Consider the following 19310-nt stretch of genomic DNA (forward strand, 5'->3'; position numbering starts at 1 on the left):
TTAAACATGGCCACATTTTAGATGCTGTACTGCTGAGGCAATAGAAAAAAAAAAGAAATAAAAAAGTCTGGATTTAACTAAACAAATGGAGCCGCTTCAGCTGCTGAGATCGAGGTTCAGCAACATCCTGTGCTCAATAAATCACAAAATTAGGTCACCTGGCAACCTAAACATACTGAATGACTGGGTTTTTCCATCAATTGATTTATTTTCTTCCTTGATGCAGCAGGCATAATCTTTGGGATGTGGCGAAGAAGATATTATGCACCAGTCCAACTCTCCCATTTTTTAAAAGACATTTTGGCAAAAAATCAGCAATTCTCTGGATGGAAATGAATGTTTCTGCGTAGCATGAACTAATGTAAACAATGTCACACTTAATGCATGCAATAATAAAAGCTAAACGTGCTCCAATCAATCATTAGCACGTGAGACTTTAACTCGTAGGTATATATAATGTTATTTCCCACTAATGTCACCAAAGGCCTCCGTATAAATACGGTTAATATTGTTTGCTCTCAAAAACTCGGCAGTTTGATTTATTGACCAAGCTATAAACTTCCCAGTATTATAGAGTGATGAAATGAGATTTTAAAGAAATTGAGAAATATTTCAGTGATGATTTTACAAAATCAAACAATTATTTTAAACCCCGCTTCATGCAGTTTTGAAATTTCTTTTTGGCCATTTTGAACATAGAAAATGAATAAAACCTCATTTGCAGGTTGTAACAAAATCACATTACTTTATATATGTGAAGTACCTGGGGAGCATGGGGGTACAGTGCCTTGCTCAAGGGCACCTCAGCCGTGGCAAGGAGGTGGACTGCCACCCCTCCAGCTGTCAGTTCCCCAACCTTTTTAGGAACAGAACAACTGGTCTCAGACAGGCTCTTAGAAACTCTTTATCCATCCTCATCTATACCATTAAAATGTTAAAGCAGCACAAGCGAAGCCAATATTAAGAGTACCACCCTGTTCTACACTGAAAGTCTAAAAGTCGTTATGATGCAAAAAGGCTCCAGTGATTATCAGTGATAATCCTGTTTTCAGCCATTCATCTTATTTCATTTGAACTAAAAAATGAATCTATAACGGAACGACATCTGTTAAATGAAGCAGAGTGACTTGCACTTCGCTGAAATGTCAAGGAATATGAGGGAGTGTACATCCTAAACACAAAACTGGACCCTAACATTTCTTAAATATGACAACCGTCGACAAACGCTGTACCATCCTGACCAGTTTAAGTTTCTATGTTTATTCAGTGAGCTTTCAAATCCTTCTTAGATGGTAGAAGTGAAATTGAGGAAATGTAAATCTCCCGCTGATGAACAGGAACAAATTCTAAAACGAACAATCAGCATGTGTAAAATCTTTATTATGTGCACAGAACTGTTTGTCAGGGGTTCAGTGAAACACAAGCTGTGTGAGTGGTCCCTTCCTAACACCGACACGCACCGAGGAGGGCAACTTCAGTTTGGCCCTGAACAGTGACAAGAGGCACCACTACATCTGCACAACATTTACACCAGAAAGATGTCACCCCCCCACCCCCCCCACCCTGTCCCCCCATTAAAACATTAGCCCAGAAGAACAGGAACAAAAATGTCTAGAAGGATTTCTTCCACATTCATAAATCTGATGGAAGTCACTGAGCAAAGCCGTGGGAAGTTCAACAGCTATTTGTTCAAAAAGAGAAGAAAAAAGAATCCAGCTTGACTATTGTTCTACCAGGTGGTGAATGGAATGTACAACAGGAGAAAAATCAATGTAAAAGCAGTGCATGAAACCGCACACAATTCATATTTGGCAACACAAAAAGAACAATGGAAATACTGATGCTACATACAGTTTTTGAGCAGTAGGTACAAACTTCACGTAAGAATGTTTTTACCACAATTTGAATAGAAAAAAAACAAAAAAAACCCAAAACAGTTAAGACTTCCTTCAACAAAAATGTCTTTCTCTATTGTGTACATGAGCTGCAAGAGTTTCTTTTTTTCTGTGTGTGTTTGCGTGTATATAGGTGTGTGTGTGTGTGTGTGTGTGTCAGGGCAGAGTGTGAAACAGGGCGCTTGACGAGCAAAATTAAAGTTCATCTTGGAATGTGGGCTTGGTCTCATCGCAGGGACAACGCCAAGCTCAGTGAAGCCGAATCTTAAGAATTTGGCCACGGCTGACCCCATCCAGTCGGTTCTCTCCTGAACAACCAAGTGGTCCTGGAAAGGCTCTTTGTCTTACATGGCAACCTTGGCAACCTGCTCTTCCAGTCTGGCGATCCGACGGTCTTGAAGGATAACACGGTCCCTGAGTGACTTGAACTCTCGGAGCACCTCTTCCAGTTTGTCTTCCATTTTCTGGTGAAAAACAAGACAGAAAGTAAGTCTCGCAAAAGTCTTCTTTAATGCTCGAGACTTACAGAACCCCGTTAAAAAGATTCAGTGAGATGTCTGTAACTGAAAAACAATTTGTGTTGCTAATCCTGGCAAAGCAAGAGAGAGGATCAGACAGGCAATGAGGTCCTGTAGCTGTAAACATTTTCCCTTCCTGCTGCTCTAAATTGTGACCCAAATACCAGAGTATGTGCTGATCCATAACTTTTCTTGAAGTGCTCCAACCAAAATAATTACAGTGAACAGAGGAAAAGTCAGCAAAACAGTGTGCAAGCTTGAAAAGTCAACCTTAGAGTACTACAGATTAAGTTCTGCCATAAAAATCAGCTTTATTAAAGACGAAAAAACGCTTTAAATAAAACAGCTTCTGTTCAATTACTCACTACTGAGGACTGTGGAGAAGCATGCTTCTGGATGGTCGAGATGTTTTCTGCTTTTGTGGCTGGCTTGCTCTCAAGGATGTTCGTTTTGACCACTTTCAGGTCGCGGTTCTTTGTGGAGACGTAGCCGTCTTTGAGTGAGATCAGGATCGGGCCTCCATTCTTGCCAGCGAACCACTCCTCTGCTTCCAGGGCCGGATCAGGGCCAGCTGTGTCTGGATACAGATCGTCCTGGAACAGATCCGACTGGGCAGAAGACACAGGAAATGAGAGGATGGGAAGACAGATGCAAACGCTGAGTTTGCAGACATGGAAAAAAAACACACGGCATACAGAGAAGCAATAAAAAGAAAAACATGACGATAAGCTGATATAAACAGGCCTACCTTGCGCGGGACCGTCATGATGATTGGTTCGCACTTTCTCTCATGCAATTTGTAAAACCTGCAGAGATAATTGAAGTAAGATCTAAGAAAAAAAGCAAGAGTAGTTCATATCTTACTGACAAATCAGGCAAAGACTGAGTTGTTTGGCCACAATGTTTGGAAGAGTAAAGGAGGCATTCAACTGAAAGGTGATGGTAGCATCAAGCCAGTGGAACTGTGATTGCACACAGTGGATGGAGTAGTGAAGGAGGAGGAATATCTTCTTCATCAAAACCTCAAATAATCAGGAAACTGTTGAGTACACATTTTCAAACCCCATATTCAACCTAAACATGCATTAAAGGTGGTTTTGGAAACGATAATGCAGGCTAACGTTAAGGTTTTGGAAAGGAGTTCTCAAAGGCCTGACATCAGATTGATCTAAAATGCATCGATTGTGCTTAAAGGTCGGATTCTCGCCAGGAAACCAACAAATTTTCAATTAACTTTTTCCTTCCTATTCGGCTCTTGAAAATGAGCAAATCACGGAGCATTTAGTTATTGAAAAATATTTTGCAAATACAACACCGCCTCAGTACCTTGCGATTTCACATTTGTTGACATCCAGACCTCTCTTGGGCATGTATCCCATGCCTCTCTGCGGCTCCTTTGTGGAAAAGGTGTTGAGGTAGTGAACAAACGGCGCCTCGTCAGTGATCTCAAAGTACCGAATGCTGCTGTCGCCCTGAGGACAGAGTCACAGCAAAAAAACGCTTGAAAGCTTATTCATCCATCTATTTATCTTTTTAAGATAGGCTGACTTGCCTTTCCACACAGGTAGACTATGTTGGTGTCAGGGTCGTAGAAGGGCAGCAGAACTCCATTACTGGTGTCCATCTCTTGAACACATATCGGCTCATCCATGTTGTCCTGCACAGAAAACGCAAAATTCCAATTTTCAAACGAGGTTAAGACGAACTTTGAGCGGTATAATTTAGGATTGTAAAGCACAAGGTTAAATCAAACTGTCATTACATTTGTGAAGTCTCTGGCTAATTGTTACACTTGGGGTCTGACTCCCCCAACTGGACAAAAGATGTTATAGCCTCAGTGTACGGCTAGAGAAAATTTGCCAAAGTGGTTAAAACAGGCAAAGAAATAAACCTAATGCAAGATAATAAAAAAAAAAGCTGATGGAGACAATAGATTATATTTTAAGTTATGTCACGAGTAGAAAGTCGTAAGGAGCAAGATTCTGCAGTGTCAGCTTAAGGCAACAGTGACCCGACCCAAATGCTCTTTCAGACTTTCTGTGGTTTGCAATAAATCCTTGAGGGCCGAGGGGTTTCCCCACTGTTAAAACATCAAGATTAGGTCTCGCATTTTAAGCTGTTTTACACACAAATTCCATTTGTCTGCATTTCTGCAGACTTCACCAGAGGGAAATACCCACAACTCGGAGCATTGTGACGATAAACACGGGGTTATCTGGGAAAACCCAAGTGGAAGAACAACCAAGCAGCGCATTAGAATAAAAATGTTGCTCACGTGCAAGTTTAGACACGCGGTTTGGTGTCTGTTTGTCCAACAGAATGATGGCACGATGATGAATTCCTAATATGCTTTCACCACATCTGACCTTTGCTACTTTGTTTCAACAAAGCGCAACTCGGAAACATTCTTCAAGGTAATGTGATATGTCACAAAGTGCTGCGCCATTCCTATTTATACCATTCAGAGTTCTTGCAGCCTCTCACACTCAATCACTTACCAGGTGTCACAATTTAAGTGTGCGAGGATTTAGTGATTAGGGTGGAGATTGGGATTTGGCCAGTGTGTATGTGAGCTATCAGTGTGTTAAAGAATAAATGAGATCGACAGCAGTTACATACAGATTTCCACAGGCCGAGCTGGCGCTCGCTCATGCGGCTGAATCCAGTGGTGAAAATGTTTCCATCTGCTAAAAAGATCGCTCTCATTGGTCGAGCTCCCTCGTGAGCTTTGTCCTTCTCCTAAAAACAGAAACACACTTGTCAGACTGCGCTGCTACGACTGTAGGCTACATCAGCATCACGCTGTGTGGTTTTGGTCGACTTGATACCACATGTGAAGCACTCTAGGAGCAAACCTCTTAGAGCTTCCACTTACGGCCACAATCTTCTTTTTACGGGGGTCGATGACGCGGACCTTCTTGTCCTTGCAGGCGGTGCACAGCAGGCTGCCATTGCGACTCCAGCTGACACTAAAGATAACATCAGGGTGCATGTCCTCCAGGTTGATCATGGCCTGCCCCGTGCCCACATTCCAGATGATGATCTGGTTGTCACACCCTAAAATGGAAACGCAGAGTCTAAGTGCACACCCCTCTCTGTCTAGGTTTATTTTGGGGGCTTTACATCACACAAAGCAATGCAACAGAAGGCATTCACAGAATTGGTCCAGTTTGGAGATCAGCTGTGTGTGCAGGGGACAAAGAGCAGACCAAATATTCTAACAGAAGTGTTTCAGGTTCGGAAAATAAGGCTTCAGTTAAAGGTTACCTGCGCTGAGGAGAACATTGCGAGCAGTGGGGTGCCAAGACACAATCCCGACCCTTTTAGAGTGGCCCTCTAAGACGACCACAGGCTCTGACAGCGCCGTCTCAAGTCCGTTCTCAGGTATCTGCCACACCTATGTTAGTCAGACAAAAATTAAGAACTGCAGAAACAAACCTGCCAATTAACATAAACCAAAGATGAACACTAGAAATGCACATATTATGAAAAGGGAGATTCTGACATGTCTAAAACACAAGGCTCTTCATCCTCAAGCTGTGCTAAACATACACTAGAATCAACAAATATGTCTCATATCATGGTATATTATTAAAAGATCCACCCTTATATTCATCATATCCATTCAAAAAGATCAACAATTGCACCAGCATTGTGATCCAATTCATCGTATCATTTGAATCATGCCACAAAACATTTTTAGGAAAACATCAGAACATGGTATTTATCATGAGCTCCCCACACTTTCTGTCTCACTTCATACAGTAGACGGAGCACAAGCTGTAAAGTCAGAAAAAAAGAACTCGAAACAGTTAAATAGCACACCCCTCGTAAACAAGGAGAGGCTCAAAGCTCATGTGATCATGCAGAGATGAATCGTGTCCTCACCATGACCGTGCAGTCCTCCGAGCCGCTAGCAATGACATGATCATTATGAGGACACCAGTCGATGTCCAACACCGGGCCCGTGTGACCGCACACTGTTGGGTAAACCTTGTCTATACGGCCAGTCTGCGAAGACAGAAGACATCACAAACAGGACGAGGCGAGTGAGCTGAAGCGGAGTAATAAACCAGCTGACTGACATTTCTTAAAGGGATTTGGCTATTTTTGTCAGCATGCAAAAAATAGAACACTTCCTGATATCAAGAATTTCCTTGAGATTGTCGGTGCAGAGGAGACCGGTGGGGACAGGAGACCAGCTTCATGCTGTAGCTTGTTATAACGCTAGATTATTTGATAAACAACGTTTTCCACAACAATTAACATATCCCATGTGGATGGGTATCTGCAATGTCCATCTGACAAAGTTACAGCATATACTGCAGAGGCAGGACATCATGCAGGAAATACTGTATAATCTAATTAACCCAGTGGCCTAAAATGATGTCAGAGCACCCACTCTCCCTGTGAGGATCATGTGTCCAATGAAGTAACTGTAACATTATATACAAAGGATGCCTTTACTATCAGGCTAATTCAAAGATCGATTATTGATGGCTTTAACAGATATAAGCCTTAGGGAACTGCAGATTTAGCAGTACGCCACAGCAGGCCTGCTGAAATGATTCACCACATGTTCCGAATGCTATGATGTGATATGACGCAGCACCCTGTTACAGCCCTTGGACCTCTGGATATACTCTACATCTAAAGCTAAATGCTACCTTTGTAAGAGATATTTAGAGCGTGATTTCTGCCTTACATTTACCAGTTAGTGCAAAAAAACCAAAGCACGGCTAAAGCTGATAACCAAACTTTATCCAGAGCACTCACTGAGTGTGTGTATCAAATTTAAAAGCAGCCCATGCAGTAAGTATGGTGCCTTTACACTTAAAACCCTGGGAGCATAGGTAAAAGGAGAATCTCATAACAGTTTTGTGAAGATCCATAGAATCTTTTAAAGACTTAGGCTTCGGCCTTGCGATTGGCTCCACCAGACTGCGCAAGATAACAACTGTAAGTTATACTGGTAACAATGAAAGTCATGCAACAGTCTTCTGTTGTGCTGTGCTGGTGATACACCAGTGTTTAATGAGCAGATGAGCATATTCTTTGGCACCAGGCTGACTAATTTTCCACTTTAACAAAGTACCAACATATGTTTCACACCTTTTGTTCAGAAGCTCTTCCCATCGGCTCAGGGTTGCAGTGTTGCTAGCTGCCGTGGCGGCCAGACGCAGTTCTGAGTATTAACTACAGCCTGAATACTGGTGTGAACGGTCATAAAAGTTGTGAATAGTTTAGTTAAAAATAAAGAGGGCACAGCCTAAGCCTTGTATTGCAATGGCACAGAGCAGGTGTGGGCCATCTTCTACCGTGGCGAAACAGAGAGCCCTGTTTTTAAAGAATGATACTTTCAGTCATACTATGAGGACAGAACATCAGTTTGGTGACAATTTAACTGGAGTTTCAATGGCTTTTTCTGAATATAGTCGACATTTTTGGAATATTTCATGCGATATTGTTCCTCAAAATTCTTCTTCGCAGAAGCGATCAAATATCTTCTTCATCTCTTAATGATAAGAAGGGTGCATATGAGAATACCTCACCTTGTGTAGAGGAAGAACGAGAAAAGCCCCTCCTCCGCTCGCCTCTATGATGATGGCAACAAACTTGGGGTTGACAGCACAGAAGGAGCTGTCCCATGTTACCCTGGACACCCGGATGTCATCGTAGCACTGGTCGTTCCTCACAGCCTGACCAAACACATGACGAAACTTGCTCTGTCGCACAACTCGCCGCAACATATCTGCAGAGGGAAATAGGACTGCACTGAGTGTTGCCAAAAAAAGAGACAAAGACGTTTCAGGGGGAAAAAAAAAGAAAAGAAAAGAAAAAAAGGTATAAGTATGGGGCAATAGTTGCATCTTAGTCCACAGACATCTGAAAACGGGCGTGCTGAAAAAGCCTGTCGCCAGCGAAGTTTGTCCCATCTGAGATCATGTTTATTAGCTGTGACCGAGTTTGTTTCTGTGCATGCAAAGGAAACTAAGCTCTGTCTGTGGGTGAAGATTTGAAGCAAACTGCACGTGGGGCAAATTTCTTTTCCATCTGTGTTTGACTTCATATGTCAGTGGAATTTTCAGGACTTGTGTGAGAACAGGAGGAATAAACCACAGTTCTGCGAAAGTTGTTGGCTGCACTCAGGATGGTTTTAGCTAATTTAACCCTTTTCTCTTTGAATATGATTAAAATCAGTAAATCAGACTCGTGCCAAGCGGGGTAGGTTAATCCTCTATCTATTTCGATGCAATTCAAATCCTAAACATGGACAATAGGGTACATTTTAGGGTCTCTTGATTAGAATGTGGGGATGGAGGCTCAGAGCTGTCGTAACGGATGTTATATTTTTAAACTGCTGCATCAGCTCCTGTGAACACACCACAGATGGCCTGTTAGTGCTGCAGGATTCTGGTAATGATCTCAGTTGTTGATCCACATTCAAATGCATCTGATTTGAAGTCAGAGCAGTGAAACTCACAAAAATTGAAACTGTAACTGCAGAAAAAAACTTGTCTTTGATAGCGTCTTAACATTTCAGTGCCTCTGTGGAAAAATACAGTTCCAGAGAGATAATTAAGCTGCCAGTCTGAAGCTAAATGCGGTGCAGTTACTCAATCTGCATGTTTCAGTCATGCACAGGTTTGTCATCACAGACCACCTGCTTCTTACATTCAGATTTTCAACAAAGAAATTCTGACTCACCGTCTCTGGGATGTAATTTACACTCATAGATTTTTCCCAAAATCCTCCTCTACAAACCTCTGGAGCATAATTCAGAAGTCGACAATGAGCTTACCTGCACGTGTACCATCAACATGTGCATGCTATTCAAAGCTGCCATTTAACAAAAAAAACGTATTTGTTGGTCTCCTGTAAGGGTTAAAGCTCTTGCGTATACATTATACACCCACGTGCTTGTCAGTTATTTGGTCTATTTGGACTTTATCTCAGGACTGTGTGGGTTTGTACTGGCTGACACTCTCCTCTTGTTTTGACACACAAGACTTAATTTTTTGTTGTTGTTTTATTTCAATGCATTTATGTAACAGTGTTATGATTCTTACATGTTTACTGTCCAGACCACGGAGTCCTCCAGCAAGTGTTCACACAGCTTTAGTACACTCATTTACATAACACCCAAAATCTAACCCTAACCCACACTATGGACATCTCTGTGTGTAATCAGAAAACATTTTCTTTTGCTTTCTTTTGAAATTCTGGCTGATGACGGTACCTCCCTTCACAAATGGCTTTACTAGTAGTAATTAAAAAGGGCAGACATCTGTAACTATTGTTATCATCTAAGGCTAACATGTGAGAGAAATAAAACATTACCCCTCTTATATATAAATGCAACGTCTGGACATCCGTGAGACAATATCCAGAGCTGTTAAAGCCCAGCAGGACTATAGTTAACAGTCGACCAGAACATCCTGTTCATCATGCAGCAGCAGTTATCTCAATTTATTCAAATACAGGATTAACTGCTTCAGTTCTGCAGACGTAATTCATCATTATACACGACTAATGAAACCCTCACCTATTCGCCACCTGACACACGGTCATCACTAAGCACGACAGTGACCAAACAGTGCACTCAGTGCTGAGCTGTTAATGCATGTGTGCATGCAGATGCAAGTTCGAGATCATTATGCATCATAGATTGTTTTGTCACCATATTTTGCATTTAAAGTTAGTCAGTGTGTGTCTCCCATTGATTATTTTTAATGTCTTCGCCATCCTTCTGTCTCATATTGCATCTACTGGCGTGATTATGTCACTTTGTGGTATCTATTTAAGGTTGTTTCGTGTCACATGTTCCATCTGCTATTGTGTCTCATTGGGGTCATTTTGCATTTCTTTAACGTTTGCTATCCCACATTTTTGTTATATTTATTTTGGCTTCAGACTGACCATAGTCTAACAATTCATTGTTTTTCCAACTCTGTGGTTTTACTTTCTGTCTAAAATTTGGAAATATGATAATTTTTCATGTCTTTTGTAGCCATTCTTTGTCTCTGTGGTCATTTAGTCTCACATTTTGGACTTATAGCATGTCCTTGTAGTCATTTTGAGTTTCTTTATGTATCGTACTTACTTTTTGAAAACACATTTTAGGGAAAACAAGAGCCCTCCCAAACAGATTTATTTGGATATTAACATCCATAAACCCGGGCAGGGTCCACGGGTGGGGTGAAAGAATCCTTAATCTGAAGTAAAGTGCAGTCCCAAAACCCTGCAGGGGCCTGATACTTATCCGTCGTGACAATTACGTATTAATGAGTGCGTGCAAGCACTACCGCTTCGAACTCTGCTTTAACCAAAGATAATACCAGCATGTTAAATGTTTGAATTTTAGAGACTGAATATACCGACGGTTAGTGTTCAACGGAGGCTGAATGCACTGCTCTACCGCTAAACAATGGTTGCCTGCTAGCGTTAGCTGAGAAAACAATGTTAAAACAAGGAGCTCGCTACGAACGAAAAACCCCAAAACCTGGAGCAAAGTTTTGAATTTAAACCATTTAACCAGCACCAAATAAGATCATTGCTGCACTAAAGCGAACACTACAAGCTTTAAATTCTAGCTAAAGTTAGCTATGCTTGCGAACGTTACAGTAACTGAACACCGGTGGTGATGTCCGTTTTTTTTTTTTTTGGTGAGCACGCTCCAGATGTGACTATCTTTAAAAAGACTTGACCGCACGGTCGGTTAAACGCTAACAGTCGTTAAACAATAAGGTAGGATAGTTTGAATGGAATTTAATGTTATAGGAAGAAACGAGGACCACGGGGAAGGTTCCGCCACACTGCGTGTGTAGCTGGCAGCTGTGCCGGGGATGGTCCCGTCAGCAGCGGCGGACACGAGCAGGGAGGAGGCAAAAGATGGAGGGGCGGATTTTCTTTCAAATATTTTACAAGTGGAACTCGTATTCGCACAGAAACGTCCACTTACGAAATGTAAGCCTTGCAGAGTGTAGCCTTGCCTAATGTAATGTTTTGCATCCAAGCTGCTGATGAGTTAGCACGCTGCTAACTGTTAGCTGCGGTGGACCACTGCCAGCTGACGCAAGTGCAGATATTTCCACCCAAGGTTTTTGGCTGCTCCCATTCTCAAACCATCCAGCGAGCTTACATGGATGCTGCACAACCCGACAGATCAAAATGCACAATGCAAAGACACCTTTCAGGCTTTCTTACCTCCTAAATCTATGCAAGATTTTCCTACGCAAGGTATTCAATCTCAACACATGAATCTGGCAGTTTAGGCGCGCCCTTATCCTGCAGGACGTTGCTTTAGTATCCCTTGTCTCCACGAAAAAAAAAAAAAGTCCAGCCGCAATGACCTTATTCCCCCTTTCGACTGCTAATATGTGACCAAAGCCAGTGCTTTAAATTTATCCCAGGATGCCAGTTCATAAACACCGCATGTACTGCCCGTTCCTCACCTGCGGAAGACTAGCAATACTCTTTTCGCATCCCGTTATCAAATTCTGTAGGATTCACTGATGACTGGCTACAGCACATGCGCAAACGAAGAGTCTGATTTCATTTTCTAGGATTCTGAATGGGGATGGATCAGCAGGGAAAATGGGCATCTTGCTGTATCCTCGCATCTTTTGAAAGTTCCGTTGATTTATTCAAAGCTATGTAAAAATCTCGATTTCTCTATCGGCAGCATCTTTTGTGTGAGGGTTTCTACCCTCCCCCTCTGTCCCATCTCATCACACTCAGCATGTCTTCTCACCATAATAAAGACACCCCCAAATCCACGGCACCCTCAAAAGTAACTGAGGCACCAAATTATTGGGCAACTCCAAGTATTCAGCGGAATTATTACTGTTTCTGCCAGTTAGTAGGTGTTTGTACTCTAGAAACTGGAGTTTAGATTATTACAGCTTTACTAACTGTCCGCTGACTACCATCTACTCCCCGGGTACGACATGTAGAGGGACCCCCCTTTGTCCTATTGTCTCTCAGGCCAGGGCATTTCGGCAATTTTGTCTAACTTTACTGTTTTACATCTGTTTGTTGTCCTTTTGTGGCTCAATTTCGGATGTGTAGCAAATTTGTCCGTTTATTTTCATTTTTGCCACTTTGTTTAACTTAAAGGTAATTTTCGCATCTATTTGAGGTCTTTTGCATTTGATTTTGGTCCATTTGAGGTCATTTTCTGTCACATTTGGAGGATCTTGTCTCGTTTCGGTTTGATTTCATCTCTTCTGTGACATATTTGGAACATATTATGTTTCATTTAGTTAATTATCTATGTCTTTGTAGCTACTCCGTATCTCTTTGCACCCATTGTGGTCATCTCATGTCTTTAGGCCATTGTGCATCTCTTAGGCCTGTTTTGTGTGGTGCAGCATTTTCTCTGTTTGTGGTCATTGTGTGGTCTACTCTGCTTCTCATTCTGGTGGTTTTTAGACTCTTTTCAGAAATACATTTTTACGTCTGTGGAACGTCTCTCTACCCATGAAAACTAGCTGGCATTAACTTATGTTTGTGGATGCAGTCATGAACTGAGGAGGAGAAGTTTTTCTCAGCCCATACAGGTTTACAGTTACAGCACAGAGCTGCTTAAGCTTTCAAAAGCCATTCAACAACACTTCCTAACTTTATTACATATTTACAGAGATTTCTCTGGATTAGTTCCATTCCTCAATGATATTATGTACTACAGATGAGGTAATCCCCACATTTTTGCAATTTTGTGTCAAGAAATATTATTCTTTACTCCTTGATTTATTTCTTTATAGTCTTTAGAGAGGTGTGAACCTCCTTGTCTTGGTTTCAGAAATACCCGACCTTCAGATGTTCCCTGTGCGCTCCAGTCCTGTTGTCAACTAGCTTCTGTCCAGGCAGAGTTGTAGACTTTAATTTTATTCAGGAAAAATACAATACCTGCTCTCAAGAATGCACTTTTGTTCGACACAAAAAAGGGAAAATATGGCGACAGGATCCCACTTTCATGTTAGCAAACAGATGCCCAATTATCCATCAGGCACTGAATAACATCAAAACTTATGAAATATTTTGTGTATGCTTGGTGAATGTAAGGCTAATATTTCTCCCACTCCTGTGGTAAATATTATATCATATAATATGATATGATATTCATTAGGATTAATTATAATCACTATTTTGCTGCAAAACACTATCTACCTACATTTAGTACTGGACAGGCGGCAAAGTGTAAGATTATCTAACCTTTTTGTTGTGAATTGCTGTGATTTTTGGTGGGTTTGTCTTGAGTGACTGCTGTGATATTGCTAATCCATTATCAAAGTCAAACTATTATGCGGAGAAATATTATTTTTCTCATTTGTGTCATTACTAGGATTTCATAATCAGTATGTTGACAACCTTAACCTCACCATGACCATTAATTGTTTTAGCTGATCAAAGTAGTTTCTTGTAGATTTTATATCTTAAGTCTTTAACATTTTAGATTTACCGGCTCTTAAAGAAATTAACTAATGTGACACAGTGTACCCACCTTTCTTTGGAGGTGCTTGCACTTCCACTGGTCTCTCCTTGGATTTTTTTGGGACATCAAAGGTGTTCTTCATTTGAGATACTTTCACAGCCGGGCTCTGCTCTGCCACTCGAACTTGAGGTTTGATCCCTTCAGGTTTGACCCGGCCCTGGTGTCTCTGCATTTGGTTAGCTTCTCTGATAATTTCCGCCACAGGCTTGTAGGAGCCCACCTCGCTGCCCCTTCCTGCATCTCTCTCATCTCTGTTGTGATCTGTTAAAGTTTTTAGGTCACCGTAGTTACTAAGGTTGTCATTACTAACCTGCATGCGCACTCTTTCTGATAGAAACTCTTTTCTGCCTGAAAAGGCAGGTTTTAAACTTTGAGTTTCATCATCTGGTGTAATCTCAGGTATATGAAGAGTTTCTGTAGAAGGATAAAGATTTGCAGGTTTTTTTGTAACAGGAGGAGGTGACCATTTACGTCTGGATCGTCGATCGAGGAAGATTCTTCTTTGCATCATGTCCAGATTTTGAGTCTCTTCCTCTGGAGACAGTTCTTCCATTTTTGCACAATATTCAAAATCAATCATATCTCCGTAGCGGCCATCCATGTGCCCCAGCGAAAGATTCTCCCAAGGGCTGAGGTCAACAGACAGTCTACGAATGTTAGTCGGCTTGGTGTAGGTGCCCCTTTCATCCCACAGCAAGCACATATCCTGATTAGTTGTAGCACTGTGTGGAAGGTCTTTGTTAAAGTGAAAAGTGTGCCTCCTCTTGACCTTTTCCTCTGAACGCAGATGATCTTTGCCTCTTCTTTTCACATCAGTAGACATTAACTGTGCAGTTTTAAGCTTTACAAATGGGTTCTTAGGTTTTTTGGGAACAGGAGGAGGTGGCCCCTTGACTTTGGGCTTTTCTGTTGGTATCGGCTCATCTTTAGAACTGCAGGGGGTGGATGTGGCATCTGGCCCGGTTGATGAACTGACTGAGCCTGCCATGGCTGCGTCTTTGTGAGGCAACAGATGAGTAATAGGTGGAGATGTGACAACAGCAGTGAAGCAAACAAGCTCACTCTCCTTCTTTAAGCTAGCGACCTGTTTCTTTTCATCATAGCTATTGTTTCCTACCTGGGGATGACCAGGCATTAAGTCATTTTGTTCCAGTGTAAATGAGAGATTGTCTTGCGGCTGTGTTATCGCAGAAGTAGGGGTCATTCCCTGCAGAGGTTGAGAGTTGAAGACTTTGTCATTCTCCTGGCTGTCAACTTTCTTGGGACATGGGAAAAGACCGCCTGTGACTCCTGCTTTTGCCCTCTTAGTAACAGCTCCAGCAAACTTGTTCTGATGGCACCGATCCACTTGTTGTGGCTGTTGTATATTAAACCCTGAACTGTGGCTTTCCTCGCCCTGATTTTTAGATTTGCTTTCCGTTGATACGGATTCCTGCTTAGCAGCAAGATTTTGCTCCCTCTCTGCTATTCCTCTACCAGTTGTCTCGCTGTGGTCAGCTCTAACATGACTTACCTCTTTTAGCTGACACCTGCTGCCTGTCACTTCAGCCAAATGTTGACCCATTTCCTTCTCAAAACAGCCTGCGGGTGAAATCCTAGCACGTGCACCAGCAGTGTCAGACTTTCCTGTGCTTTTCTTCTGGCAATCTTTCTCTTGAGGACTATTCCTGGAAGGTTGAGGCAGGTTGTCGTCATTGTAGGTTTTAGAAGTATCTTCCTCTAAACCTCTTTTCTTGTGGCCAACAACAGAGCTGTTTTCTGCATCAGATGACATCCAAGTGCCATCCCTCTCCAGAACTACAAAGTCGTCCTCATTAGTGTGATTGAATGAGCTTGTTAGACCACTGGTTTGAGTTTCAGGACCTAACCTGCTATGATCAATTTCTGATATTTTCTGATTCCCCTGTTTTTCCATAGCTGCAGTCCCAGTCCAGACCACAGCCCTATTCTCAGAGCCTCGCTTTTTGTTAGAAGTTTCTCTTGTCTCCTTAGTGCTCGGGGCAGTTTTTGACTCCCTTACAGTTCGAGTGACTCCCTCCCTGTCTCCACCCACGTGCTCTCCTCTGGTGTTCAGAGGGTGCTCCTGCTGGTCAAGAAGCCTGATTGGCTGCCCAGTTTGGGGGTCTGTACGTGCAGCAGTGACTGTGAGCTCCCCTTGGTGCTCAGTGGCCAAGCTGCTGATTCTGATCCTGCTAATCTCACCAATACTCTGATGGGTCGCAAAAGTGCCATCCTCCTGATGTTTGCCCCCATCATACTCTGCAAGCTCTGACTGATGTGTGTCTCCAGTTTGCTCGGACCAGTCTGAATGATCAAGTGACTCCTCATCTTTTTCCGACAGCTTGTCCAGCTTCTGTCCCATGGCTGTTATTTTGTCTGAAGATTTAAAAAAAGAAACACATAAATATAAAGGAACAGAAGAGCTTTATCGGTGAGCCACAATGACATTATGAGGATGAGTTCCCTCCCCATCCCAATTAAATAAAATCACACAAAGGGCTTTGCTGTCTACATCTAACTACTTTGAATCTTTCTCCATATTTTTATTTAATTCTTCCACACTGTTCACACTTGTCTTGCCAAGGCCTCACTATTTATCTCTCCCTATTCTGCCAGAAAGGAATGCTGTGGTGGCTATAATTAAAATAGGTCTGACTGCTGCCAGTGAGTCAAGAGGCCAAAAAGGAAACAAGATAAGTTAGATAATAGGTCAGCTGCTAGGTGACAAGGTCAGACAAAATGGCCAGTGCAAGAATGATCTAATATCTACTTACAAATACATTAGATTTAAATTTAAAGTCACTTTCATGTCTTTTGAAACCAAGTCTTGAATCGGATCGAAGCTTTGTTCCGTTTCATCTGTGAGTTTGATATCTCATTTTGTTCAAACATGCCCCTTTTTATCATACATCATGCACTCTCAATTACAGTTGGCTACAAGGCTTGTTTGTGCTGTGCGTGCCTCCCTTCAGCCTGTCTGAATGTTTATGATTGTTTTGGTGACGGCCTCTATAGAAAGGTCACTGGGAATACGTGATTCAAGTCACAAAGGCTTTGACTTACAAACTGAATTCTTTGTCCAGGGTTTGATGAGAACAGTTTAACCACCGACATGATGAATGGTGTATGGGAGATTAATACAAAGGAAAAAAGCTCAACAGGCTTTGGTGGCATGTGGCATGTGGGATGGGTATTCTTAGCTGACAAGCAAAGAACTGAATGTAAAGAAGAAGTCCAAAAGCACTGTATTGTTGTAAACTACACGAGCAGCTGATTTAGCTTAAATTCTGAATTTCACTGAATAAACATTAAGATGCCTGTTGCTAGAATTCAGTTATTCCACCAAATTCATCAATATTTCTTTTTCATTTTAGAAATCACCATTTTTTTTTAAATTGCTTTTTTAATTGCTTTTAAATGCTTCCGTTGCTAGCTGTTAAGACTATTGTGATGAACCTTTTAATGAATTCCCCAAAAGGTTTCCATGAATGTTCAGGATACCAGACTTTAAACTAAAACAAAACAAACAAGCAGGAAAATTCGTTGTCACTTTTTTCCCCAACTGAATTTAAAGTTGCCATAGATTATTGTCACAATCTTTGTTGTGATGTGTTGATAATATTTGCTTCTAACACAGAGGCTACAGAGAGGGCTCAAAAAGCTCAGTCTGCTCTGACTGGTTAGTTCCTCTGGCCTGTGCAAACACTGATCTGCACCAGCTCTGCTAAAACTTGCAGGGCCCTGAACGCAGCAAGAGTCAACAACAGTCTTTAGTTATCTTATGGGAAATGACAAAATCTTGAATACTCCTAAAGAATACCTTGTGGATTGGATACTGCTGTATAGGTGAGACATATTACAAGATATGTTACATAAAAGCACTTACAGTTATCTAAATCTTTGTCACTTTTCGCATACTATAAACTTGTGTGTGTGCATTTATTTGGTAATGGTACAGTCTAATTGTTATTCAGTGATTTTTTTTTGCTTCGCCAGGTTACATGCAGCACTTTTGCATGTTTGGAAGAATGTAAATTAGTGTTGGGCATTGTTCTACTCAATTAATTAAAAAATATCTTATTTTGATATTTCCTCATCCTGCATCAGCGATCTCCTCCGCTTCAGCCATTTTAGGGCTGGGAATCATTGAGACACTCCTCTTTTCTTTCAAGCCTGTCTGCTTAACTGTTACCATTGAAATTTGACATCTGTTTACTCATCAATCATGTTTATAGTTCCGACAGGGGTCACTCAAGTTGCATTAAGTATGTGGAGTAGCTTTACCAATTTAAAGTAATTGAATGTTGATACGATCAGAAAATAAGGGGGCAGTTTATTCACTTAGTAAATCAGCTATAACAGCTGTTGAGAATCGCTGATGTTGGTGAAACAGAAAGAAAGTGTAATCAAAACTGTTAAAATATCTAAAAACAATGGACAAACAGTTCAAACTGTAATCCAGATGTAATAATTGGTTCATGTTAATGTCAGTCTCAGTGAGATGGAGTCTACTTGATTGGAATGTAGGGGAATAATTTCTTCTCGAGTTATGGCCTTTCATCCTCAAATCAGCTGACATTGTTAAACAGCGGCACCGGTTTTCTGGTGTGTGGTCAGCAGTCAAATCAGCTCACAGATGGGTGTGCTTGCAGCTTCGGTGTATCTGACATGTTATTTTGAGATGGATGTGTTATAATAGCAGTGGTGGGAGGCATCTGTGGCATTGGACTGTGAAACCCCTCCCTCTCTCCCTGCTCATCTCCCATTCTCTCATGCTTCCAATAGTTAGCAAACAGCTTATAAGAGACTTGTGACTAAGAGTACTCAAACTATTAGCTCTGTCTTAGGGTAGGTCTTGTGTTTGGAAAGTATTATTTTTGTTGCAGTGTTAACACTCTACTCAAAGTAATGAGCCAATAGTCAAATAGTCAGCACAACAAGGTGATATGCAGATGTATTATCTACCAGGACCGAAAAATTTACATAACAGCATGTAAAGACAAGACTTACAGCCATAAAAAGATAAGAGTGTGCTACTAACTTTAAAGTGGCACAATGTGCAAACTCATAATAAGCCATTTATTCTGCTTCAATAATATATTTCAATGTAGATAACCACAGATGTGTTCAACATTAATACAGATGCGGCACTGCTTTACACCCCAAAATAAGTTCTTTTTTTGTTGTTAATGTGGATTATGTAACTGGCCTTTTATATTTTCCTCCCAGTCCGACACAATAGTGTGCACAATACCACTGATATTAGAGCACCTGACAGTCTGACAGACAACAGGATAGAAAAGAAAGTTACTTACTTAAGCTGATGCTCTGCCTGCCCGTCGTCCAGCGGGACTTTGCTCTGTCTGGGAGATGTCTCCTTCAGCAGTCACCTGCTCTGTT

General features: G+C 41.6%; 1 protein-coding gene across 3 annotated transcripts; it reads right to left on the reverse strand.

Moving 5' to 3' along the window:
* Positions 1-1359: 1359 nt before the first annotated feature.
* Positions 1360-15950, reverse strand: coro1cb (coronin, actin binding protein, 1Cb). 3 transcript variants are annotated; one of them, XM_072372124.1, is made up of 11 exons: positions 13920-15950; positions 7966-8165; positions 6302-6424; positions 5681-5810; positions 5289-5470; positions 5033-5152; positions 3966-4070; positions 3740-3885; positions 3162-3219; positions 2779-3021; positions 1360-2359 (listed from the first exon to the last, which is right to left on the reverse strand). In XM_072372124.1, exons 1-11 carry the CDS (start codon positions 15823-15825, stop codon positions 2240-2242), a joined length of 3333 nt encoding a protein of 1110 aa, XP_072228225.1. In that variant the 5' UTR covers positions 15826-15950; the 3' UTR covers positions 1360-2239. The 3 variants fall into 3 exon arrangements, with proteins under 3 accessions (XP_072228225.1, XP_072228226.1, XP_072228227.1); XM_072372125.1 differs by lacking the exon at positions 13920-15950 and adding an exon at positions 11621-11924; XM_072372126.1 differs by lacking the exon at positions 13920-15950 and adding an exon at positions 11869-11922.
* Positions 15951-19310: the final 3360 nt, after the last annotated feature.

The sequence above is a fragment of the Leuresthes tenuis genome, unplaced genomic scaffold (genome assembly GCF_036924035.1).
Source record: "Leuresthes tenuis unplaced genomic scaffold, fLeuTen1.0.hap1 SCAF_19, whole genome shotgun sequence".
In the NCBI taxonomy this organism is placed as follows: Eukaryota; Metazoa; Chordata; class Actinopteri; order Atheriniformes; family Atherinopsidae; genus Leuresthes; species Leuresthes tenuis.

Excerpts from the sequence above, each read along its gene's own strand:
- coro1cb (XM_072372124.1), bottom strand. The coding sequence starts at position 15,825 with ATGGAAAAACAGGGGAATCAGAAAATATCAGAAATTGATCATAGCAGG. Across the intron at positions 8,166-13,919 it reads GCAAGCACCTCCAAAGAAAG|ATATGTTGCGGCGAGTTGTG; the intron begins GTGGGTACACTG and ends TTCCCTCTGCAG. Across the intron at positions 5,471-5,680 it reads CAATGTTCTCCTCAGCGCAG|GGTGTGACAACCAGATCATC; the intron begins GTAACCTTTAAC and ends TTTCCATTTTAG.